The sequence below is a fragment of the Protopterus annectens genome, chromosome 3.part1, assembly GCF_019279795.1.
Source record: "Protopterus annectens isolate FY-2018-M chromosome 3.part1, PAN1.0, whole genome shotgun sequence".
Lineage (NCBI taxonomy): Eukaryota > Metazoa > Chordata > Ceratodontiformes > Protopteridae > Protopterus > Protopterus annectens.
Window position 1 is genome coordinate 1,103,160,352 of NC_056732.1, and position 26,527 is coordinate 1,103,186,878.

Below are 26,527 nucleotides of genomic sequence, written 5' to 3' on the forward strand. Positions count from 1 at the left end.
AAATGTGACAAACATCCCAGTTGCAATATCAAACATGAAACATAAGGATAAATGGTTTAAACAAAAGCAAGAACTGAAAACTGTGCACAGGCAAGCTACTTTCTAAAAGTAACTAAAATAATAATACCACTGATGACAGTTCTACTCTGCCAAATACACATGCATGCAGGTACTGTGTGAAAAAGCAATGGTGACAGAGATTAGAGCTACAGAACCCCATTTTTTACTGTTGTAAGACTCTTCTTTGAAGACAAACCTTTAGTTCCATTTTATTAGCATGTAATATTGACTTTAATGAGTGATGCAGCTGTAAGAGTGGTGGGTGGAGAAGACCCCCATTAACAATAAATGATTCACTAAATGAGTTACATCAGGTGGGGCTTGAACATCCACTTGTGTAAGCAAGCAAAAATAAAAAACAACAGATAGTGCATCCAATTGGCAGAGTAATCTTTCCACAACAGCAGAAAAGTCCAGCTATAATGACTAATCCCCTTACCAGTCAAGTAAACATGTAAGCCAAAGCAGTAATAATGTCCAGAATGACTAGTAGATGTCAGCATCGATGGCAAATTTACACAATTTCTGATACGGCATTTACTTGGCAAAGACAGTTTCAAGACAGACTTAACAGTATCAGTTGTGGAGACGATACACTTGTGTAGTGAGACACAAACAGTGAGCAGTTCTTCAGCTGCAAGGTGCTAGCTAAAACATATCTGACAGGAAACCATATTTACCAGCTTGCATCTTCCAAAGCCAAATGCCACTTCAATCCTTTCTCCATAAAGCAATACGACTTGTAAATATCCAATTACTAAAATCTCAGAATAACAACAATTCATAACCAGCTTTCTTTGTATTTTTACAGCCATTTACTTAACTGCTTGGACATCCATCCATTTACCCATGAGCAGCATCAAACATAAGACACACAAAAGAAATAAGGACTTAATACAACTATTCAGGTGCATAACATTAAAATGTAATACAAACAGAGGAAAGTAAAAAACCTGCCTGTCATGCTCTTTGTCTACTAGGTGATATCTAGCTCGAAATGCCACTAAGTGAGCATAGTAAGCTGGTGCAGGTATCGACACAGAGCGCGTACAACGTACGTAAGTGTGACAGAGCTGATATGTCAGAATCTGGAGTTCATCTGATGAAAAACGATTGTCATCCCACAGCACATGGTAATGCGACGGCCGACTTGTACCCTACAAAAAAGATGAAACCGTGAAGAAATGTGTTCAGACTCTTAATGAGTAGTTCAAACTGCCCAAATATCTTCTATTCCACATACTTTTTTTATTTGATAAAGTGAGTACATTTTTGTTTGCTTTATATTACATTTTGAAAAGAGGCACCATTAAAATTAATAGCTGAAAAAAAGAAGTTATGTTCTTACCATAAAGTTCCATCTGTGTTGTCGATCTTCATTCATTCTTGACTGATGGGTTTGGTTCCCACCTCGCGGAACTGACCATTATACATAGTTTGCACCAGCCAAAAACTCTTGAGCCAAGGCTCTACCCACAATGTCTTTCTTCCCATTACTTCTGATCGAGTTTGTCTAGTAGTTAAGAAAATAGAGAAGCCCTGTTTAAGGTAAAACCCTATAACATCCCAGGACTAGGTCTGAACCTCCAGGAGTCTTTTGGAGAGGGCAGGAGGGTGGGATGTCAAGAATGACTGAAGATTAGCAACACAAATGGAACGTTTTGGTAAGAACATAACTTCTTTACCTGATGTTGTCAATCTTCATTAATTTTTGACTGATGGGACAGAGTCCCTAGCTACTTTATAACCCGGGAGGCCCTAAGGAAGGATATTCTTGTGCACCACAGAGCCAAAGGATACTCTTCCCCTGGAGACCATGTCTAACTTGTAATGAGTGATAAAGGTATGTGGAGTAGCCCAAGTTGCAGCTGCACATATGTCTTCCATAGAAGCTCTGGAATGGAAGACCACTGAAGTGGTAACAGATCTCTTAGAATGAGCTCTAACTGTAGTTGATAACTTGAGTTTATTTTCGTTATATATAACGGTAATGGTCTCTCGGCCATTTTAGCAAGGTGACCTGTGATACAGGCTTACCTAGTCTGGGTCCTGAAAATGATTGAAATAGTTGGTCTGACTTTCTAGAAGATTTCTTTCTGTCCAAGTAAAAACGTAATTGTCTGTGGACATCCAACAAATGTAAACAGTACTCTCTTCTGTAAAATTTGGGAAGAAAACTGGTAAGTCTATGGACTAGCTGATACTAGACTCCGATACCACTTTGGGAAGGAAGGAAGGTGGGGTTGAGTTCTGAGTGATACTCTTTCTTTGTGAAAAATTATATATGGATATGGATGATTCACACAAAGCCTTGGAAAAGTACAGTTTTGTACCTACCATAAATGTAGATGTTCGAAGATCCACATTGCTGCAGTCCTAACACTTGGGGTAGTCCGCTGTCCCTCGGTCGGCCCGAATATCAGAGTATAAGGCTGACGTCGGCCAAGGCGCATTTGACTGACATCAGAACATCAGGGTACAAATGCGCATGACCGACGTCATATCCTCAGTCTTTTCTTGCCCCAGATGTCAGAAGACCCTAAAAAGAAAGGTCAAAACCCATAGGCCACAACTAAACAACCAACTAGCCTAACACCAAAAATATGTATAATATATACAATATATACAAAATGCAATATACAAAATGCAATATACCTCAGATGGATAACCCAACCCACACAACCACCTCAAACAACAGAGGGGAAGGAGGGAGAATTGACTGCAGCAATGTGGATCTTCGAACATCTACATTTATGGTAGGTACAAAACTGTACTATGTTCTTCATCTCACATTGCTGCAGTCCTAACACTTGGGTAGAATCCCAAAGAAGAGGTAAGGGAGGATGGCTAAACTATAATGAAGCAGGAGCTGCCAAAATGCCCTGCAACACAGCAGTGGCAAAACCAGCCCTGGATTTAGAGTACAATGGAAGGTGGTAATGCCTAGAGAAGGTATGCACTGAACTCCAAGTGGCTGCCTCCAAAATATCCTTAGTAGCCACCCCCTCAAAAGCTGTTGAAGTGGCAGTAGCCCTAGTGGAATGAGGTCTAATCCCAGCTGGAATCTCTTTGCCATGATGGGAATAACAGAAAGCAATGCAAAATCCAATCCACTTAGAAATAGTTTGTTTTGACACGGGCTTGCCCTGAGAGCACAAAGCAAAAGAAACTAATAACTGCTGAGATTGTCTGAACCCTTTAGTTCTGTCCAAATAATATCGCAACTGCCTGTGAACATCTAAAGTGTGCAAAATCTTCTTCCCTTTATTTTGGGGATTTGCATAAAAAGTAGGCAAATGAATAGTTTGGTTTAAAGCCACACTAGAAACCACTTTAGGCATAAAGGAAGGATTTGTACGTAAAGATACCCTATCCTTGTGGAAAATTAAGAAAGGCTCAACTGCCATAAGGGCCTGCAATTCAGAAACCCTTCTTGCAGAGGTAATGGCCAACAAAAAGCAGTCTTCCATGACAAATATTTCAACTCAGCAGTAGCTGCAGGCTCAAAAGGTTGTAGAGTGAGTTTCTCCAACACAAAATTGAGATCCCAAGCAGGAGTAGGAGCTCTTCGTGGGGGTCTTATATTCTTTGCCCGTCTAAGAAATTGCTTGAATAAAGGATGCGAAAACAATGGTGGGTCACAATCGTAGTGAGCTGAAATTGCTGCAGCATGAATCTTAATAGAAGAGAAAGACAAACCTTTGTCCAATAACTCAGTAAGATATTGAAGAGCCACACTTAAATCAGGCTCAGAAACATCCAAATCCTTAGCTGCACTCCAAAATAAAAATCTCTTCCATTTATCTGCGTACACTTTCCTTGTACTAGGCCTTCTAGCTTCCAAAATCACATTCAAAACTTGTAGTGGAACTTGTCACCGTCTATGGTTTAAAACAGAATATGCCATGCTGTTAGGTGAAGAGAGTGAAGTTTGACATTGAGCAAATGACTGTCCTCCTGGGACAACAGATGTGGAATCAAAGGCAAAGGCCATGGAGGCTTCTGTACTAGACTTCTCAGTAGTGGGTACCAGTGCTGTCGAGGCCAATCTGGAGCTATCAAAATCATCCTTGGCTTGTCCTGTCTGACCTTCAGAAGTACCTTTGGGAGGAGAGGCAGAGGTGGAAAGGCATACACATGAAGATTTTTCCAACTGAAAGAAAGAGCATCCACTTTCCAAGCTGTGGGATGAAACCTTTGTGCAAAACTTTGGCAGCTGGTGGTTTAGTGGAGAAGCGAACAGATCTATGTCTGGAGTTCCCCAGGACACTGTCAATTTCTGAAATACATGAAGATCCAGTTTCCACTCGTGGGGATCCATGATTTGTCTGCTTAACACATCTGCTAAGGAGTTCTGTGCCCCGGGCAGAAACCTTGCCTGAAGACTTAGTTGTAGACTGAGAGCAGTCTCCCACAAAATCATTGCTTGCCTGCATAGAGGATAAGAATGTGTTCCCCCTTGCTTGTTGATGTACCACATGACAGTTGTGTTGTCTGTTAGAATCAACACCTGCCCTGGAAGAAGTAAATCCTTGAAAGCTATTAATGCAAACTGGACTGCTAACATCTCCTTCATGTTGATATGTAGATGTTGTAGTCTGGCAGGCCACTTGTCTTGTATCCACTTTCCATTTAGATGAGCTCCCAAGCTATGTCTGAGGCATCTGTTGTTAAAATCTGACTCGCCTCTGGCCGGGTCACAGAGAGTCCCTTGTTTAGGTGACATTCCTGAGCCCACCACAAAAATTCCTTTTGAATGCAAGGTATTATTTGAATGACAGTGTCCAGATCCTGGCAGTGCTGTGTCCATACATTTTTGAGATACCATTGTAGCTTCCTCATATGCAGTTTGGCATTGGGAAGCACCAGAATACAAGATGCCATGAACCCTAAGGCTTGAAGGACTGTCCTTGCAGTCAGCCCGGACTGATGAGATAGCTGATGGAAGTAAAGGGATAGACTCTTTTGTTTGTCCGGGGTTAAAAAGGCCATCTGGGATGCTGTATTCAGTCTCACTCCCAGAAAGCACATGTCTTGAGAGGGTACTAGACTGGACTTTATTTCGTTCACAGAATACCCCAGGCATCTTAGCACTGCTATCACATATTCCAAATGATGAAGAAGCTCTTCCCGTCCTTGAGCCAGAATCAGGCAGTCGTCCAAATAAGGATAGATCTGTATTCCTTTTAGCCTGAAGAAAGCTATCACTGGAGCCAGAACTTTCGTGAACACTCTGGGCGCAGCAGATAAGCCAAAGGGCAATGCAGAGAACTGATAGTGAGAAGTCCCAGCTCGAAAACGCAGATACTTCCTGCAACTTAGTCTGATAGGAACATGAAGGTAAGCCTCCTTGAGATCCAAAGTTACCATCCAATGATCTTTGCCCAGCAACGTCAACATCTTGAACTTGGGAATGTCCAGATAAGTGTTGAGGACAGATAAATCCAAAATTGGTCTCCACGTGTTCCCCTTCTTTGGGACTAGGAACAGGCGAGAATAAAATCCTAGGCCCCTTTCTGGCATAGGAACCGGCTGTATGGCCCCTATTTGGAGTAGCAGTGAAATCTGCTTGTGAGCCTCTATTCTTTGTTGAGGAGGAATGTCTGGCATGCCTTTGAAAGGAGGCAAGGTATGGAAATAAAACCTGTAACCGTGATGTATGATATCCAGTACCCATTTGTCTTGGGTAATCAAACTCCAATTTTCTTTGAAAAGTGCCAACCTTCCTCCCAAAGGTGCTGCCAGGCGAGAAGGTTCTGGCAGCTGAAAAGGTAGGTCATTGGGTCTGTTTACGAAAGGACTGACCCCTGCCCTCACTAGAAGACTGTGCAGGAGAACTCCCTGTTCTGGGCCTGAAAGAGCCCTGACCTCTGCCCCTGCCACGTCTAGATCTACCCCTAGACTGGGAATCATAAGAAGGATACGTCCACCCTTTAGTAGGCCAATTTCTACTAAACTTTGGAGGCTGAACCTGCAAAAAATCTTTAACACTCTGCATAGACTTAGCCTTGTCTTCCATTTTCTTTAAAACTGCCTCAACAGGAGAACCAAACAAGACATCAGATTGCAAGGCATCCAAAATCCTAGTTTTAACATGGTCAGATAAATTTTGATCCCTCAGCCAGGCATGCCTGCGAAGAACTGACCCAGTGGCAGCCACCCTAGACGAGGCCTGTACAGCATCAAAACCACATTGCAAAGAATGCTTACCCACCTGTTCAGAAACATGCACTAAATCTTGTAACTCTTTACAGTCAATACCTTCCGCCAGAGCATCAACCTTAGATTTCAACTGAGAAAGGAGATAATTTTGATATTTCAACATGTGAAACTGGCAATTCAAAGCTCTCATGGCTAGAGTGGAAGAAGTATAAACTTTCTTTCCCCATCTATCCAAGGCCCTGGCCTCTTTATCTGCAGGAACCGGATTCTTGACAACAGAAGCCTTAACACCCTTAGGCCCCTGTCTAACAGTTTCTGGGTCTGCCCTAGGACTCTTAAAAAGATACTTATGAGCTTCAGGCACCCTGTAATACCTATCTGGTTTAACAGGAGCAGGAGGCAAAGAATCAGGATTAAGGGAAGCCTCTGCAAACACATCTTCCACCACATTCAGAACAGGAGGTATAGCTAAAGGCCTATGCTGGGGTAAAAACAAAAATTCCCTAAGCCTTTTCCTGGAATCAGAGAAATCCTGACCTTCCCATTTAAAATGCTCTCTCATGGAGTGAAGGGTCTCTGAAAAAGAAAAATCCTCAGGAGGAGAAGCAGGAGGAGTAGAATCATCCACATCAGAATCCGAATAATGAGAATACTCCTGCAAGTCTTCAGCCGAAGACTCAGACACATCCGAAGCCTGCTCATAATCCCCCAACACAGGTTCCATCCTAGGCCTCTTATCAGGAGGAGGCATAGAGCCTCTAATTAAAGTAATTAAATCCTCTGCCATTTTGAGCATGTGCTTCTTGGGCAGAGCACCTGAAGAACTGGGAGTGACACCCACAGAAGCTAAACTAGACCTGCCTCTAGGAGAAGCCTTGGAAGCAGAAAGAGAGGGCCTAGACCCCTTAGGAAGGGAGGGAGTACAGTTACTTGAGAAGCCCCTACAGCCTGCCCTGCCTCCTGGGAGGCCACATCCTGTAAAATCAAAGTTTCTCCCTGGGACTCCAGAGAGGCCTCCGTCGGAACCACCGGTTCCACTGACACCTCTAAAGAACTGGCGTCCGGTTCGGAGACTCCTCTAACCTAGGTTTAACTGCCTTGTCCTTGCGCTTCTTTGAGGAAGCCGCCGGAGCATCCGACGGCATTTTGTAATTGCACCGCTTCCCAAAGACCAACCTTGCACAATCCAACCTCCGCTTTATAGTGCGCTTATTAAACCTAGCACAAAAGCGGCATCCAACAACGTCGTGCTCAGGTCCTAAACAAGGTATACACAAATTATGGTAATCCCTATGCGGTATCTGTTTCCCACAAGAAATACAGTTATTCACTTTTTCTGACATCCGTAAACCACTGAGGCAAGAAAAACCAAAATATTCCCAACGCGTACTTAACCAACTCTGACTTCGGTCTGAAACTCCGAATTCGAAAAATTTCAGAACGCCGAACGGCACTTGCAACACTGCTTCTGCATCGGACCATGCGGCAAAAAAGACTGAGGATATGACGTCGGTCATGTGCATTTGTACCCTGACGTTCTGATGTCAGTCAAATGCGCCTTGACCGACGTCAGCCTTATACTCTGATATTCGGGCCGACCGAGGGACAGCGGACTACCCCAAGTGTTAGGACTGCAGCAATGTGAGATGAAGAACATTCTGAAATTCTCCTAGCAGACGTGATAGCTACTAGGAAGAGGGTTTTTAAAGATAAGAACTTGAGGTTGCAAATAGCTGCTGGCTCAAACGGCTGTCTAACTAGAAACTAAGACTAAGGTCAAATCACATGGGCCTACAGGGTTTTTGTAAGGGGGTTTACATGCAGAGCACCTTTAAGAAAAATTTTACACAGATGATGAGATATCAAGGAATGGTCATCAAACCCGATATGAAATTGTGAAATGACAGCCAAATGAACCTTAATTTTAGAGGCACAGGCCCCCAATTTCAAATAAGGTAGCCAAATATTCCAGGACCTTGTTCAACTGACTCCGAGAAAGGGTCTATGCGGTATGTACACAACCAAACTGAAAATCTTTTCCATTTGCCAAGATAAAACGTCCTGGTGGACAGCTTATGGGAAGCCAGAAGTATCTTTTGCACTGGAGAAGACAAGTTATTCTGCCTGGCAAATACTGGAATTGGAGAAAGCAAGCAGTCAACTTGAGGTTTTGAAGATTGGGATGCACCAGACCCTGAGGGTGAGATAGTAGGTCCGGAGCTGGGTCCACAGTCCATGGGCAGTGAATAAGATAAGGCCAAAGAAAGGGGAACTAGACTTGACGGGGTCAATAAGGTGCAATGAAAATCACTGTTTCTCAACCGTTGGGCTTTCCTCAGAAAATGGGGGATGAGTGGAATTGGGGGAAAGGCATACAGGAGTCCCGGGGACCAATCGAGAAGAAGTGCATCTCTCGGGGACTCGCCGTGAGGAGAAATGAGGGGAAAGTAGCTGCTGCATTTGTGGTTTACAGGAGAAGTGAACAGGTCAAAAAAAGGCTGAACCCATCGACAAAAGATCTTCTTCGCCACATTGGGATTGAGAGACCACTCATGAGGCAGGAGGATACATCTGCTCAGTTTGTCTGCAATCAGGTTGGCATTCTCTGGGATATGCATTGCTATCAGAAAGCAGTTGGAAGTGGTTGTCCATTGCCAAAGCCTTAGAGTTTGCTGACAGAGGGTAGGACTTGGTTCTCCCCTGTTTGACGACGTATCAAACTACTGACATGTTGTCTAACTGGATTGCAATTGTCCCGGAAGGAAGGACCGCCTGGAATGCTTGCAACGCTAAAAGCACTGCCCTCAATTCTAGGATGTTGATGTGCAAATTGGCCTCTTGCGAGGACCAAATGCCTTGAACAGTCTTTCCCAGAAAATGCCCCCCCACCACCACCCATCTGGGAAGCGTCCGTGGTCACTACAGCCTTAGGCTTAGATGGGGAAAAGGGACAACTCCATAGAATCTCATCTGGCTTCATCCACCAAGATAAATCCTTTTTGAAGTGATTTATCAAGACTGTATGCGACATGGGGTGTGTTAGAAGTAACCATTGTGATGCCAAGAGCCATTGAAGCAGCCTCACGTGATACCTCAACTAGGAGAACCATCATCATCGTTCATGCCATGGTCCCCAGAGCTTGTAGTACCAGACAAGCAGGAACTTTGTTTTGGGAAATGATTACCTGAAATAGCGATCTTAGTTTCAATAGCCTATGGAGAGGAAGGGAGGCTACACAGGATACTGTATTTAACCTTGCTCCAATGAATTCCAGATCCTGTGTGGGAGTCAACTGTGAATTTTCTTTGTCGACTGAAATGCCTAGAGTCTCAGCAAGATGTAGAACAAAGTCTATGGCTTAAAGCAGTAGATGCCTGGACGGGGCAGTGAGGAGCCAGTCATCTAGATATGGAAACACTCGGAATCCTTGTAGTCTCAAATGACCTGCTACAACTGCCATGCATTTGGTTAAGCACCCTGGTGGGTGTGGTGAGACCGAAGGGCAGTGCTCAAAATTGGAAATGACTGGCTCCTAGAAGGAAGTGGAGATATCTTCTGGAGCATTTGTCCATCTTTATGTGGTAATGTGCGTCCTAAAGATCTATACAGTACATTCAATCGTCCTTCTCTAGAAAGGGAAGGATTGACTGAACCATGTCCATCTGGAATTGTCTGTTGTACAAATTTGTTCAATAGGCTGAGATCCAAGATTGGTCTCCAGTCCCCGGTCTTTTTTGGCACTGAAAAGAATCTTGAGTAGAATCCGGATCCTATTTGGTCTGGTGGGACTACCTGGATGACTCTTTTGAAGCAGCTTTAGAATCTCTATTGCTGCTAGATCCCTCTGACTGGGTGGTACATCTGGAATTCACTTTTGGGAAAAGATTGAAGGGGATATGGTAACCTCTGGTAATTATTTTCTGCCCCCAGGTGTTCGAGGTTATTGTAAGCCAGGCTGAATGGTGCAGAGAGGACTGCTTCCAGAGGTAAGCAATCGGGCCTCCGTTCAGGAACACTGGTACAGTCATCCAGGAAAGGAATCCCTGGAGCTCTGGTTACATGGACCCCCTATGCCACAGGAGGGGTACCTTCCAGAAGAATTCCCCCCTCTGCCCTGGGAGGAATACTCATCACGTGCCCCAAAAAGGCCCTTGAGTCTTCTTGAACCACATTTTCCCACTCCTTTGATTCCTAGAGTAAGGTTGTTGTGGAGTGGAAAAACAAACGTCCACAGCAGAAAGGGTCTTTCTGTCTTTTTCACACCTGGCTAGTGTCTCTCTGACTTTTGGGCCAAACAAGGAAGTAGCATAAACGGACGTGTTTGATAAAGGAAGACTTAAAGGGTTCCGCGAAATCACACTAACACATCCAGGTATGACACCTAATGGCAATGCCTGTACCCGCTCCTCTAGACATCCCTTCGGCTGCATGAGCATTAAGCCACATGTACAAATTTGAGATAAGACTCCAGGGTGGCAAGCTGAGAGGTAACCTTATCTCAAACCTCATCAGATATTGCTCCTGCAAGGATGTCTGAGTGCTCAGTTATCAGATCCCTTTGGAGTCTAGTAAAGTGTGCCAAGAAGTTCAAGAAATGAATACCAAAGGTCGATGAAGCAAAAACCCACTTCCCAAATCTAGCCATTGTCCGAGACTTCTCGGTTAGGAGGATGGACAGTTGAACTTTCGGTGAGTTCCTTCTTGGTGGCCACTACCACCAACACAGCATCCACTGCTAGAGCCTTAGACCTCTGGAGCTGAAATAATCTTATCTAGTCTTCAGGGAATAGGCTCTATGGAGTCAGGAGCCTTCCCACGCTCGCTGAACAATCAACTGAACTAGGCCGTCAGTGGGCAGGGTCACCCAAAAAGTAGAAGGGCAGGCACGAAAAGCTTGCAATAATACACATTCCTTGGAGGATGGGTTTGGGTTTGAGGACTTCCAATCATCCCTCTGTTTTAACTTTCCAGGATGTCTCCAAAGGAGATGTCTTCTGGGGGTGACCGTGGGGAGCTTTCCTCTTCTTCATAATCTGTGTCTTCAGTGAAAGATTCTTCTGAAGGATCAAGGTCCTTCCTCTTGCACATCCTCTTACAGGCTGGCTCCTTAGTGGGATGTTCTGAGGAGGACTCCGAAGAGGGGGGACCCTGAACCGGGGTGTCTTGCCATTCTTGTGCCCGCTGTCCTGACGTAGCAGATTGTAACCGCTCTGAACCAGAGGAAACAAAAATATGGCAATCCAACGAGGATGAAACCAGTTGGGAGCCTGCTGAAGCCAAAGCTCTCTCCATAATTTGAAAGACAGGCCCACCCGAAGAGGGATGGGAGCCCGGAAAGTACAGTTTTGTACCTACCATAAATGTAGATGTTCGAGTGCTAATACAGCTGCAGTCATAACAGATGGGTTCTCCTGCCGTCAGGCGGGACCTCGGTCGGCCGAATTCCAAAGTCTAGGTCTGGCGTCGGTTGCCGTCGCTTCTTCCCTGACGTCAGTGCGACAGGGGTATAAAGGAACCAGCCGACGCCATTTTCTTCAGTTTTTCTTGCCCCAGATGTCAGGTGCCCCCAGAAGGAAGGCAATACATGAATTTGTGTAATAATGCAGTGCAATTTAATCAAAATACAGTAGTTGCAAGAAAATACAACATAAATGAATACCCCAATCAAGTAGTATGAGGATGTGTCAGCCTATAGGCCTGTCCCAAGAGGGGAAGGAGGGAGGGAAACCTGGACTGCAGCTGTATTAGCACTCGAACATCTACATTTATGGTAGGTACAAAACTGTACTATGTTCATCGTGCATACAGCTGCAGTCATAACAGATGGGTAGAATCCCAAAGCTAAGAAAGGGGTGGTAGGCACTAGGTGGAACTAAGAGGAGCCAAAATGCCCTGCAAGACTGCAGTGGCAAAGCCTGCTCTAGATTTGGAGTATAATGGTAGGTTGTAGTGCTTGGAGAAGGTATGCACAGAACTCCAAGTGGCTGCTTCCAAAATATCCTTGGTAGGAACTCCTCTGAGGAAGGCTGCAGAGGTGGCTGTGGCCCTGGTGGAATGAGTTCTAATGCCTGTAGGTACAGTTTTACCATGAAAGGAATAGCAAAAACGTATGCAGTGGGCTATCCATTTTGAGATTGTCTGTTTGGAAATTCGCTTTCCTTGAGTTCCTACCACATAGGCCACAAAGAGCTGTTCTGATTTTCTGAAAGGCTTTGTTCTGTCCAAATAATAACGCAGTTGTCTGTGGATGTCCAAGGAATGTAGTAATCTCTCCCCTTTGTTTTGAGGACTACGATAAAAGGTAGGTAAGTGTATGGCCTGATTCAAAGCTACCCTGGATACCACTTTAGGCATAAAGGACGGGTTGGTTTGTAAGGAAACTCTGTCCTGATGGAAGATGATAAAAAGGCTGTACAGCCATGAGAGCCTGTAGTTCTGAAACTCTACGAGCTGAGGTGATAGCCAGAAGGAAAGCTGTTTTCCAGGACAAATATTGCAAATCTGATGAGGCCGCTGGCTCAAAGGGAGGCAAGGTCAGTTTTTCCAGAATGAAATTAAGATCCCAAGCAGGTATTGGTTGTTTCCTTGGAGGTCTTAAATTCTTAGCCCCTCTGAGGAACTGTCTTAAGAGAGGGTGAGAGAATAAAGGAGGATCTTCTATGAACACCTCCAGGACTGCATGGATCAGGCAATCCCAAATAAAACCAAGACTCTTTCCACAAAGGGCAAACGTCCAGTCTGGTGGACCCCAGCCATTAACAAACTTTACAATAAGAGGAGAAAGCTATTACATGATAGAACAAAATCCATAAAAGGGAAGTCACCCCTGATCATTATTAGTAAAAAAATACGAGCACTCAAAATCAACTAAGGCCAATTTTGAGAGAAAAATTGCCATGGATTCAAAGGACAATCATAAGGCCTTTTCAGCTATGTTAGGAACCTGGGTGGAAACTCCCAGATATGCTCAGAATTAGTCCAAAATGATACAAAAATCACTGAACCCACAGACATTGCCAACATACTGGCAGACAGGTTCAGTGCAAACTTCACCCCTCCCCCCCTAAAGGAGCGATAACTATCCCAGCAGAGTGTAGCCTCCCAGACATCTCAAATGCGCAGGTGAAAGCTGCTCTCTCTAAAGCTAAAAACACAGCATCAATGGGACCGGATGGAGTCCCCAGCTGTGTGCTACACGAGCTAAATGAGGAATTAAACCCGCACATAAGGCAGCTGTTTAATCTCAGCCTTACCACAGGATACGTGCCCAAGGAGTGGCGTACGGCAACTGTGGTCCCACTCCACAAAGGCGGTGCCTCTACGGACCCTGGTAATTACCGCCCCATAAGCTTACCAAGTCTAGTCTGCAAAGCTATGGAGAGGATCATAATGGAGCTCATAAACAAAGATATAGGGGACTTGCAGACATTGGACCCGACCCAGTTTGGCTTCGTCAAGGGCAGATCATGCCTTTTGAACTTGGTCGACTTCTTCGAAACAGTCAACAAGGCCATTGATGAGGGAAAGGCCTACCTTGACCTTGCAAAGGCCTTCGACACAATACCCCACTCGGGTATTGTAGAAAAACTTACCAGCTTAAATATAAACCCATATGTCACAAGATGGGTTGCAAACTGGCTTAAGGACAGAACCCACAGGGTTAGAGTTGCTGGCGCTATGTCAGACTCCAAGCCGGTCACAAGCGGTGTCCCACAGGGCTCGGTCCTTGGCCCCCTATTGTTCGGCATCTACTTCTCAGAAGTACAGGCCAACATAGGAGGACTTTGGCTGACAAAGTTTGCAGACGACTGCAAACTGGGCGCCATAGTGGAAAGTGCATCGGACACGGATATCCTTCAGAAGGGACTCACGGAAATAGATAGCTGGTGCCAGAGCCATGGCCTGAAGTTAAACGCCAAAAAATGTATAGTCATACCCTTCGGGAAAAACAAGGTAACCCCAAGCTACCATATAGGTGGCAATCCACTAAGCACAGAAGAGGTTTATCAGGGACCTGAGGACCCAAGTTGACAGTGGCCTTTCTTTTGACACTCACGTTGCTAAAGTGGTTAGAAAGACCTTCTACACTGCCCACCTGATCATGAAGGGATTCACATCCAGATCTAGTGAGGTCATTGTTACCCTGTACTCTTCACTTATCAGACCAATGATCGAGTACAATGCCCCATTTGGGATGTATCGCACCCAACATCTGCAGCAATTGGAGAGACCCCAAAAGTTCCTCACCAAAAGGATAAAGGGACTCCAAAATCTGTCATATGCTGCCAGATTGAAGAAACTCCAGCTCTATTCAGTTGCACACCGTCTGCTCAGAGGTGACATGTGCCTGACATACAAGGCCATGTCCAACCCGGAATTAATGGACATGCTTCACCTCAAAAAATCCAAATCCACCAAAACCACTAGAGCAAGCGACTTAAACCTTAGCACGGATATAAATAGGATGTGCTGGAGGGATAGATTTATCACTCAGAGACTCCCTATGCTGTGGAATAAAATCCCGGTCCATGTGAGGCAGAGCACCTCGCTGGCTCTGTTCAAGAGAAATCTTGACCTGCGGATGGGAGATCGTAGGTTTATCCCAGGAATCATCTCTGTGTCACTGCTGGACAGAGGCACAACAAACTAATGGGCACAGTATTTTTTCATATAAGGGGTGGCGTAAGCCACAAAAATTTGGGCTAGGCTTATAAATGCCTTAGGGCAGATAGCCTAGTATAAACCTATGAACCTATAATCAGTGTTGTATTCTGCAGAAATGGCTGAGGCATGGATTTTGATGGAGGAGAAAAAAAGTCCACTGCTTAGCAGTTCAGCCAAATATTGTAGTATTTGAGGTAAATTCAGTTTTCCAGGATCCTGGCCCTTTTTCTCATTCCAGACACAAAAACATTTCCATTTTGCGGAGTAAGCTTTTCTAGTTGATGGCCTTCTGGCCTCCAAAATGACATCTTGCACCTCCTCGGAGAGTAGGGCCTGTTGTGATGCTAAGGAATCTTCCATGCGGCCAGATTGAGTGTTTTTAGCTGGCTGTGAAGAGTTTTGAAGCTGTGCTGAGTCAGAAGAGGAGGCATTAGAGGCAGGGTCCATGGTGGTGAATGCGTCAGGCTCCTCAGGAGTGGGTACCAGTGTTGCCTTGGCCAGTCCGGAGCAATGAGAATCATCTTTGGTCTGTCTGCTCTGGTCTTCAATAGAACTTTGGGCAGCAGAGGAAGAGGTGGAAAGGCATAAACTGTCATTGATGTCCAACTGAAAGAGAGCGTCCACTCTCCAGGCCTTTGGATGGAAGATCCTTGAGCAGAATTTTGTCAATTGATGATTTTTGTGGGAGGCAGAGAGATCTATGTCTGGCCTTCCCCATTCTTGGATTATCTCTGTAAAAACTTTTGGATGCAGTTTCCATTCGTGTGGATCTGTCATATTCCTGCTTAGGTTGTCTGCCAGCATGTTTTCCTTGCCTGGCAAGTACTGTGCTTGTAGTTCCATTTGTAAGTCCAAGGCCATGTTCCAAAGTGACATGGCCAGTCTGCATAGGGGGTATGAATGTGTTCCTCCCTGTTTGTTTATGTACCACATAACTGTGGTGTTGTCTGTTCTTATCAATAGTTGACCTGGTTGTAGAAGGTCCTTGAAAGCTATAATAGCATTTATTACTGCTGGCATTTCTTTTTGATTGATGTGACGGTGCTTTTCTTTTTGGGACCATTTGCCCTGAATGCAGCGATCTATCATGTGCGCCCCCCCAGGCGTAGTCCGAGGCGTCTGTTGTGATGACTTGATTTGCTTGAGGCTTGCTGAATGGAAGGCCTGTGTTTGTTTGACATGCTTGAGCCCACCACAGAAATTCCTTTTGCAGACATGGAATTAGTGGTATTATTGTTTCCAAACTGTGGCTGTGTTGAGACCATATGTTTTTCAGGTACCATTGTAGTTTCCTCATATGCAGCTTTGCACATGGGATTAGCAAGATGCAAGATGCCATGAATCCCAGAGCCTGCAGGATTTTCCTTGCAGTCAGCCTGGTTCAATTTGCTAGTGTTCTGAAGTATTGAATTAGTTGCCCCTGCTTCTCTGGCGTGAGGTAGGCCATCCGGGTGTTTGTGTCCAAATTGGCACCCAGGAAAATTATCTTCCGAGAGGGTATTAGCTTTGATTTCTTTTCGTTGACTGTGTATCCCAGAGAGTTCAACAACATTATTACATAAGCCAGATGTTTCAGAATAATGTGCTTGCTGTCCGCTTGGATCAGGCAGTCATCCAAATAGGGGTATATTTGTATCCCTTGAAGTCTGCAGAAGGCAATTACTGATGCCAGGCATTTCGTGAATACTCTGGGTGCAGTAGATAAGCCAAAGGGCAATGCAGAGAATTGATAATGGGTTGAACCTGCAAGAAATCTGAGGTACCTTCTGCAATTTTGTCTGACTGGGACATGCAGGTATGCCTCCTTGAGGTCCAATGTTACCAGCCAAGACTCCTTGCCCAGCATGGGAAGAAGTTGCTGTAGGGTGAGCATCTTGAATTTTGGTACGAGTAGAAATGTGTTTAGGATGGATAGGTCCAAAATAGGTCTCCAATCTTTTCCCTTCCTTGGCTCCAGAAATAGCCTGGAATAAAAACCTTGACCTTGTTCGTGCGTAGGCACCTCTTGAATAGCTTTCATGCTTATGAGATCTGTAATTTGCCTTTGTGCTTCTGCCCTTTGATTTTGTGGCAGGTTTGGCATGCCTCTCATTTTTGGAAGGGTGTGGAAATGGAATTTGTAGCCTCTGTTTATAATGTTCAGGATCCATTTGTCATTGGTGACAATATGCCAATTTTTTGAAAATAATGCCAGCTTTCCTCCTAACGGGGCTGCCATTTGAGACTTGGTTGGCATGCAAAGGGGAAAGTCATTGAGTTTGCTTTCTGAAAGATTGCGAGTTATCCTCACCACCTCTTTGTGTAGGAGCTTGCCACTGTCTGCCTCTAAACGATCCTTGGGATTGTCCTCTGCCCCTCGGGCGCCTGTATCTGCCTCTTTGGGGTCTGTCCGTAGCAGGAAAGGACCAGTTTTTGGAAGGCCAATTTCTACTAAAGCATGGGGGTTGTACCTGTAGAAATTCTTTCACAGTTTGCTATGATTTAGCCTTTTCCTCCATTTTCCTTAACACCTCCTCGGCCTTAGCACCAAATAGTACATCCTTTTGAAGAGGGGCATCTAGTAATTTAGCTTTGACATGATCAGGTAAGGCTTGTTCTTTGAGCCAGGCATGCCTACGTATGACTGATCCTGTAACAGCAGCTCTACATGAGGCCTCTAGAGCATCAAAACCACATTGTAAGGTATGCTTACCCACTTGTTCTGCACTATGCATCAAATCCTGCAACTCCTTCAAGTCTGGTTGTTCAGGTTGTGGCATTTTACTTTTCAATTGTGATAGCAAAAACTGTTGGTATTTTAGCATATGAAAATGACAGTTTAAGGCCCTCGTGGATAAGGTAGCCGAGGTATATACCGTTTTTCCCCACCTTTCTAAGGATCTGGAGTCTCTCGGAAGGTAATGGATTTTTAGCAATGGAGGCCTTAACTCCCTTGGGGCCCTGTGAGATGGTTTCTGGGTCAGCAGCATGGCTCTTGTATAGAAATTGGTGAGAGTCAGGAAAGTACAGTTTTGTACCTACCATAAATGTAGATGTCCGAGAGGTATGCATCTGCAGTCCTAACAAATGGGTTGTCCTGCCTCAGGCAGCCCTTCGGTCGGCCGGATTCCAAAGTCTGTGTCTGGCCTCGGCTGATGTCGCACTTCACCCGACGTCATAGCTGCTGTCAATTGGGTATAAAGGCATCAGCCGACGCCATTTTCCTCAGTGTTTCTTGCCCCAGATGCCAGGTGCCCTCTAGGAAGGCTAAATATGGATAAATGCAAATGAATCCAAATAGTAGAGAGCAAATAAAAATAAACAGGTATATACATATATATATATACAAACAAATACACCATAATAGATTCCCCCAGCTAGCTACAAGATGGGTAAATACCCTAGGAGTACCACAGAGGGGAAGGAGGGAGGGTAATCCTGACTGCAGATGCATACCTCTCGGACATCTACATTTATGGTAGGTACAAAACTGTACTATGTCCTTCAAGGATGCATCTGCAGTCTTAACAAATGGGTAGAATACCATAGCCAAACTGGGGGAGGAGGTACTAAGAAGATTATGGTGTAGTTAAGATCCCTTGCAAAACAGCAGTGGCAAAACCTGCTCGGGATCTGGAGTATAAAGGTAGATTATAATGCTTGGCAAATGTATGCACGGAGCTCCAAGTAGCAGCCTCTAAAATGTCTTTGGTAGCCACTCCTCATAAAAAAGCTGTAGTAGTGGCTGTAGCCCTTGTGGAGTGAGGTCTGATGTTTTCTGGAGTTGTCTTTCCATGAAAAGAGTAACAAAATCTAATGCAATTTCCTATCCATTTTGAGATTCTGTTTTGAAATTGCTTTTCCTTCCATTCCTGTTGCATATGCTACCAGAAGCTGGTCAGTTTTTCTATTGTTCTTGGTTCTGTCCAGGTAGTAGCGCAATTGCCTATGCACATCCAAGGTATGTAGTGGTCTTTCCCCCCTGTTCTGTGGGTTGGGGAAGAATGTAGGTAGGTGGATTGCTTGGTTTAATGATACCCTGGAGACCACCTTTGGCATAAAGGTAGGATTAGTTCTCATGGACACTCTATCCTGATGGAAGATAAGGAAGGGCTGTACTGCCATTAATGCCTGTAATTCAGAAACCCTTCTTGCTGAAGTGATTGCAAGCAGGAAAGCAGTTTTCCAAGATAAGTACTGTAATTCTGCTGTTGCTGCTGGTTCAAAAGGGAAGTGTCAACTTTTCTAACACAAAGTTCAAGTCCCATGTAGGCAATGGTGGCTTCCTTGGTGGCTTTACATTTTTAATTCCTCTCAGAAACTGCCTGAGTAGAGGATGAGAAAAGACTGGAGGATCCATGTTGTATTCTGCTGAAATTGCTGATGCATGAATCTTAATGGAGGAGTAAGACAGGCCATTGTGGAAAAGCTCTGCTAAATATTCCAGGATGTTAGCTATGTTTGCCAGTGATACATTTTCTCCTTTTGCTGCACTCCAAATGAGATATCTTTTCCATTTTGCTGAATAAGTTTTTCTTGTTGAGGGTCTGCCAGCCTCCAAGATAATGTCTTTAACCCTTTGAGATAAATCTGGGTTATTTTGTCTTATGTAATGTTCCAAGCAGCTAGCTGCAGTATTTTCAAGTTTGGATGCAGGATTTTGAAGTTGTTCTGTGTTAGCAGTAAAGGAACTAGGGGTAGAGGCCATGTGTGTTCCCGAGACATACTCCTCAGTAGCGGGTACCAATGCTGCCTCGGCCAGTCTGGAGTTATCAGGATGATCCTTGGGTGATCTTCTTTGATCTTCAGTAGCACTTTGTGCATCAAAGGAAGAGGTGGGAATGCATATGCTGTCAGGTTTTCCCAACTGAAAGATAGGGAGTCCACCTTCCAAGCAAGTGGGTGGTATGTCCTTGTGCAGAATTTTTCCAATTGGTGGTTGTGTGGGGATGCGAATAGGTCTATTTCTGGTAGTCCCCATTTCCTTGTAATGGTTTTGAAGATGTCTGGATGCAGCATCCATTCGTGGGCATCTGTGGTAGTTCTGCTTAAGATGTCTGCTAGTATATTTTCTTTTCCTGGCACAAATATTGCCTGGAGCTGAATGTTGAGGTTCAGGGCCACATTCCAGAGGTCCATTGCCATCCGGCATAGAGGATATGAATGTGTGCCTCCCTGTTTGTTGATATGCCACATAACTGTGGTGTTGTCCGTCCTTATCAGCAAATGACCCTGTTGAAGAAACGGTCTGAATGTCTGAATTGCCTGCTTTACTGCCAGCATCTCTTTTTGATTTATGTGTAGGTTCAGCTGGTCTTGAGTCCATAAGCCTTGTATGCACTTGTGCACCATGTGTGCCCCCCAAACGAGGTCTGAGGCGTCTGTGGTGATAGTCTGGCTTGGGTGAGGGCTGTGGAAGGGCAGTCCTTTGTTCAACTGACAGGCCTGAGCCCACCACTGGAATTCTTGCTTCAGGCATGGAATTATTGGAATTTGGGTTTCTAGGCTGTGCTTGTGCTGAGACCATAAATTCCTTAGGTACCATTGCAACTTCCTCATATGTAGTCTGGCATGTGGAATCAATATTATGCAGGATGCCATGTAACCCAGGGCTTGCAGGACTTTCCTTGCTGTAAGCTGGTTCTGCGTTGTTAATGCCATGAAATAGAGTGGTAGGTGCTTCTGCTTTTCTGCTGTGAGGAATGCCATTTGGTTTGATGTGTCCAGTTCTGCACCCAAGAAAGTTATCCTTTGGGATGGTATCAGCCTTGACTTTTTTATGTTGACTGTGTATCCCAGGGCTTGCAATAGGTGAATAACCTTTCTCAAATCTTTTGTTAATTTGTTTTTGTTGTCCGCTTCTAACAGGCAGTCGTCCAGGTATGGATAAATTTGAATTCCCTGAAGCCTGCAATGAGCAATTACTGATGCCAGGCATTTCGTGAATACTCTGGGCAGTAGATAAGCCAAAAGGCAATGCTGAGAATTGATAATGCTCTGATCCTGCAAGAAATCTGAGGTATCTTCTGCAATTTGGTCGTATGGGGACGTGCAGGTATGCCTCCTTAAGATCTAGAGTTACCAGCCAAGACTCCTTGCCCAGCATGGGAAGAAGTTGCTGTAGGGTCAGCATCTTGAATTTTGGAACAATGAGATATGTGTTCAGAGCGGACAGGTCGAGAATAGGTCTCCATTGGTTTTCCTTTCTTGGTACCAGGAAAAGTCTGGAGTAAAATCCTTGTCCTTGTTCCAGAGACGGTACCTTTTCTATAGCTCTCATCCTTAGTAAGTGGTCTATTTGTTCTAGAGCGTTTGTCTTTTGGTTTGGAGGTAGGTTTGGCATTCCTCTCTTCCTTGGTAGAGTATGGAAGTGAAACCTGTAACCTTTGTCTATTGTCTGTGAAAATCCATTTGTCTCCTGTAATGTAATGCCAGTTTACTGAAAATAAGGCTAGCTTTCCGCCTAAAGGTGCTTCTAGTTGTTCCCTGGTAGGCGGTTTCAGAGCCAAGTCACTGTGATTGTCCTGTGGAAGTGGTAGTGGCTGGATCTGTGGCAGTACTTTTCTGGTTGTTAGGTTGCCACTGTCGTCCCCTGTAGGCACCTCTGGATTGACCTCTGCCTCTTGGACGCCTATTCCTGCCTCTCTGTGCTCTGGAGGTGTCTGGAAAGGACCAATTCTTGGAAGGCCAGTTCCTACTAAACCTCGGAGGCTGGACCTGTAAGAAATCCTTGACTGTCTGGACAGATTTCGCTTTTTCTTCCACCTTCTTCAACACTTGCTGTGCAGGGGAGCCAAACAAACTGTGTTTTTCCATGGGAGCATCTAGGAGCTTTGACTTTACATGGTCTGGTAAGGATTGCTCTTTTAACCATGCATGCCTTCTGATCACTGTACCAGTCATAGCTGATCTAAAGGAAGCCTCCAGTGCATCATAGCCGCATTTTAAGGAATGATTACTGACCTGCTGAGTGTTATGTACCAATTCCTGAAGGGACTTACGGTCTAAAGGTTCAGGTGAGGACAGTTTTTTTAGTTAGCTGATCTAACAAAAATTCCTGATACTGAATCATGTGGAATTGACAGTTTAAGGCCCTAGCCGAAAGAGTAGCAGAAGTATAAACTTTTTTACCCCATCTCTCTAATGCCCTAGATTCTCTTTCAGAGGGGAGGGGGTTTTTGGCAGAGGCAGCTGCTACAGCTTTGGGGCCCTGTGTAATAGTTTCAGGATCTGCAATAGGAGCCTTATACAAGTGATAATGTGTGTCCGGAACCCTGTAGTATCTGTCGGGCTTAGCAGGGGCCGGAGGAAGAGAGTCAGGGGCAGTACAAGCATCATTAAATGCATCATCCACAACTATAAGTACTGGAGGAATGGCTAAAGGCCTATGCTGTGGCAAATGTAAAAAGGTCCTAAGCCTTTTCCTAGAGTCTGAAAAATCCTGGCCCTGCCATTGAAATTGTTCTCTCATAGCATGCAAGGTTTCCCCAAAAGAAAATTCCTCAGGAGGAGAGGCAGAAGGGATGGAGTCTTCTGCATCAGAGTCCTCATATGGAGAATAAGGGACTTCTGGAGGGTTTGTATTTTCTGAATCATCAGAGGAGTAATCTGAAGAAACTGGCTCAGGGGGCTCTGCTCTAGGCCTCTTCTCTGGAGGGGGGTGAGAGGCCCTGTCAGGATGAGGCTGGGATCCCCTGATCAAAGAAATGAGATCCTCTGCTAGACTAAGCATTTGAGTACTAGAGCTAGGCCTGTGAGAGGGGGTTTTACCAGGCACGGTCTTTGAAGATTTAGCTGCTTTAGCCCTGGAAAAAGCCTTAATTGACATGGATGCAGGGGGCCTAGCAGATCCACGTGCAGGAGTAGATATATCTAAAGGGATAGTATCTGATAAATCCTGAGAACCTGTAAGAGCAGGTGGAATTTCAGTAGCAGATTCAGCCATGCTGGATGAGGCCTCGGTTGTAGGAGGCATGCTTTTGGCCGAAGGAAGAACCGCGGACTCTGTTTCAGCCGAAACCGAGACACTTCAAGTTATTTAACCGCGGTTTCGGCCGAAACCGCGGACCGCGAGTGTCATAGGTTCATACTAGGCTATCTGCCCGAGGGCATTTACAAGCCTAGCCCATAGTTTTGTGGCTTACGCCACCCCTTTAGTATGGGGAACTATACACATTATTTTGCTGTGCCTCTGTCGAGCAGTGACACTGAGGTAATCCCTGGGGTATATCTGCGATCTCCCATCCATTGGTCAAGATTTCTCTTGAACAAGGCCAGCGAGGTGCTCTGCCTCACATATACCGGGATTTTATTCCACAGCATAGGGAGTCTTTGGGTGATGAATCTATCCCTCCAGCACGTCCTATTAATAGCTGTGTTGAGGTTTAAGTCTCCGCCTTGTGGCTCTGACGGATCTAGATTTTTGAGGTGAAGCATATTCATCAAATCTGGGTTTGACATGGCCTTGTATGTTAGGCAAAGGTCACCTCTGAGCAAGCGGTAAGCGACTGAACAGAGCTGGAGTTCTTTCAGTCGGGCAGCATAGGACAGATGTTTGAGACCCTTTATCCTTTTGGTGAGGAACTTTTGTGGCCTCTCCAGCTGCTGCAAGTGTCGGGTCAGATACATTCCGAATGGGGCATTGTACTCAATCATTGGTCTGATGAGTGATGAGTATAGGGAGACCTCCCTTGATCTAGATGAGAATCCCTTCATGATAAGGTGGGCAATGTAGAAGGTCTTCCTAACTACTTTAGCTACATGGGTGTCGAATGACAGACTACTATCAACCTGGGTCCCCAGGTCCCTGATAACTTCTTCTGTGCTCAGTGGATTGCCACCTATTTGGTAGCTAGGGGTAACCTTGTTTTTCCCGAAGGGTATGACTATGCATTTTTTGGCATTTAACTTTAGGCCATGGCTCTGGCACCAGTTATCCGCTTCTGTGAGACCCTTCTGAAGGATATCTGTGTCAGATGTGTTTTCTACTATGGCCCAGTTTGCAGTCATCTGCAAACTTTGTCAGCCATAACCCTCCTGTGTTTGCTTGTACTTGAAATGTAGATGCCAAACAAGAGTGGGCCCAGGACTGAGCCCTGTCGTACACCACTTGTGACAGGCTTTGAGTCTGACATGGCGCCAGCAACTCTGACCCTGTGGGTTCTGTCACTCAGCCAGTTTGCAACCCATCTTGTGATGTATGGGTTAACATTTAAGCTGATGAGTTTTTCAATGATACCCGAGTGGGGTATTGTATCGAAGGCCTTCGCCAGATCGAGGTAGGCTGTATGGACTGCCTTTCCCTCATCAATGGCTTTGGTGACTGTTTCGAAAAAGTCAACCAAGTTTAGAAGGCATGATCTGCCTTTGACAAAGCCAAACTGGGATGGATCCAAAGTCTGCAAATTCCCTATGTCTTTATTTATGTTTTCCATTATGATCCTCTCCATGGCTTTGCAGATAAGGCTTGTCAAGCTAATGGGCCGGTAATTTCCAGGGTCGGTGGAGGCACCGCCTTTGTGAAGTGGGACCACAGTTGCAGTGCGCCACTCCCTGGGTACGTATCCAGAGGTAAGACTATGATTAAACAGCTGTCCTAGCTGTGGGTTTAATTCCTCGTTGAGTTCGTGGAGCACACAGCCGGGGACACCATCAGGTCCCATGGATGCTGTGTTTTTTGCTTTGGAGAGAGCAGTTCTCACTTGGGCGTTGGAGATGTTTGGGGGCTGCAATCGCTTGGTATAGATATCTCTCCTTTTGGGGGAGGGGAGAAGTTTGCACTGAACCTGTCAGCCAGTATGTTGGCAATGTCTGTAGGATCAGTAATCTTCACATCATTTTGAACTAGTTCTGAGCATATCTGGGAGTTTCCTCCCAGGTTTCTAACATAGCTAAAGAAGGCCTTATGATTGTCTTTTGAGTCTTTAGCTATTTTTCTCTCAAAATTTGCTTTGGATGATTTTATGAGAGCTCTTAGTTTTTACTTATAGTGATCAAGGGTGTCTTACCTTTTAAGGATTTTGCTCTATCTTGTAGTAGCTTCCTCCTTTTGTTGTAGAGTTTGTTTATGGCTGGGGTCCACCAGACTGGACGCTTGCCTTTGGTACAAAGAGTCTTTGTTTTGCTTGGGATTGCCTTATCCATGCAGTCCTGCAGGTGCTGGTAGAAGGCATTTGTAAGTGATTCAGCGGCTTGAGTACTGTTTTCTGCCAGCTCGGGGCCTTAAAGGAGACCACACTAGTCTTTAGAAGTGTGAAGTCGGCTTCGAGAAGTTCTTTACTGTGGTCTTTTTATTTCAGGTGGGGTGGGATGAGGACCTCCAGCGAGATTAGTTTGTGATCTGATCTCACCAGTGAGGGGTATACTTCCGGTGTTGAACATTGTGCTCCCATGTTCGTGATGATGAGATCAAGTATGTTTTCTCCTCTTGTGGGGTTGGTGACTAGTTGTTCCATGGCATTTGAGTTTATGAATTCCAGGAACTTTTGGGCTAGGGTGTTTGGGCTTGAGTAGTGTTCCCAGTCTATATTAGGGTAATTGAAGTCACCTAGTATGATGGTGTTTGGTGATACATTTGTCCCTCTAGTGTTTTCAGGAAGGCCATGTGAGGTTCCTGAGTTTGTGAGGGTGGCCTGTAACATGCTACAATTTGCAGAGCAGTCTTGCCTATGGTTAATTGCACCTGGATGGTCTCCGATGCATCGTGCGTTGCCACCAGTCTTGAGGTGTGGGTGTCCTTGATGAATATGGATACCCCCCTCCTTTCTTGGTATTGTCCGGATTTTGGGGCCGGAACGCATGATAAGAGGTAAAACCTGATAGTGCTGGGGTGCTCTCAGGAGCCTTGAACCAGGTTTCTGTCACTGCACAGACATCGATGTTCTCCATAATGAGAAGGGCCTCGAGTGCGTGCATTTTGAGATTTAGACTTCTGGCATTGAGCAGCATTACCCTTAGTTTTTTTCCTTTTTTGTTCTAGGGTGGTAGGTTTAGAATTTGAGCCTTGCCTAAAAAGGCACTATGGGGTGGCAAGAGCCTTTGCCAATATCCGAATCCCAGGGTGACAGGTGCAAGCCGCCTCATGAAGCAGCGTGGCTTGTCCAGCATGTCATCCCAGGCAGACAGACATTGATCCCCTTTGAATGACACCAGAGTTTAAGCCAATTGTTAAAGCTGATCATCTTATCTCTGTATTGTGGCATCATTCTTGGTGAAGGTAGGATACTGCTCAAGGTCAGGGTCATACCTGCCTGGGCTACATAATCTGAGAGCTCCTCAATGTCTCTTTTCATGTAGTCCAAGGAGGTACATCTCAGGTCGTTTACACCAGCGTGGACAATGACTGAGTCGTATTTGTACCTGCTGTTGAGAGACCCGAGTGCTTGCGTTATGTGGCGGATTCTAGCGCCCGACAGGCAGCTTATTGTGACCTTCTCCTTACTCAGTCTGGTGAGCGGGACGTCAGTGTGTCTGACTATGGAGTCACCAATGACTAGTGTGTCTGGCATTGTGTTTGGCCTTAAGGGCTGTGACTGTTTGACACTCTGACTGTGAGGTCTATGTGTTGCAGGTGTTGTGTTCTGAGGTGGTGGTTGTTTGGGTGTCTGCTTTGTTGGCCTCTGCTGTTTTGGTAGATTTTTGATCAGAGCCGAGTATGTCTTT

At 45.2% G+C, this 26,527-nt stretch overlaps 1 protein-coding gene across 2 annotated transcripts in view; it reads right to left on the reverse strand.

The window, feature by feature from the left end:
- AGO2 (argonaute RISC catalytic component 2) overlaps window positions 1–26,527 on the reverse strand; it is a 2,267,075-nt gene that overhangs the window by 155,257 nt on the left and 2,085,291 nt on the right. Inside the window, exon 18 of one of the 2 annotated variants that reach the window (XM_044067244.1) lies at window positions 1,018–1,217. The exons of the other annotated variant lie outside the window; for it this stretch is intronic. Within the exon in view, the coding sequence (XP_043923179.1) occupies window positions 1,018–1,217 (200 nt within the window). The remainder of the gene's footprint in view (window positions 1–1,017; window positions 1,218–26,527) is intronic. 2 annotated transcript variants of the gene reach the window in all.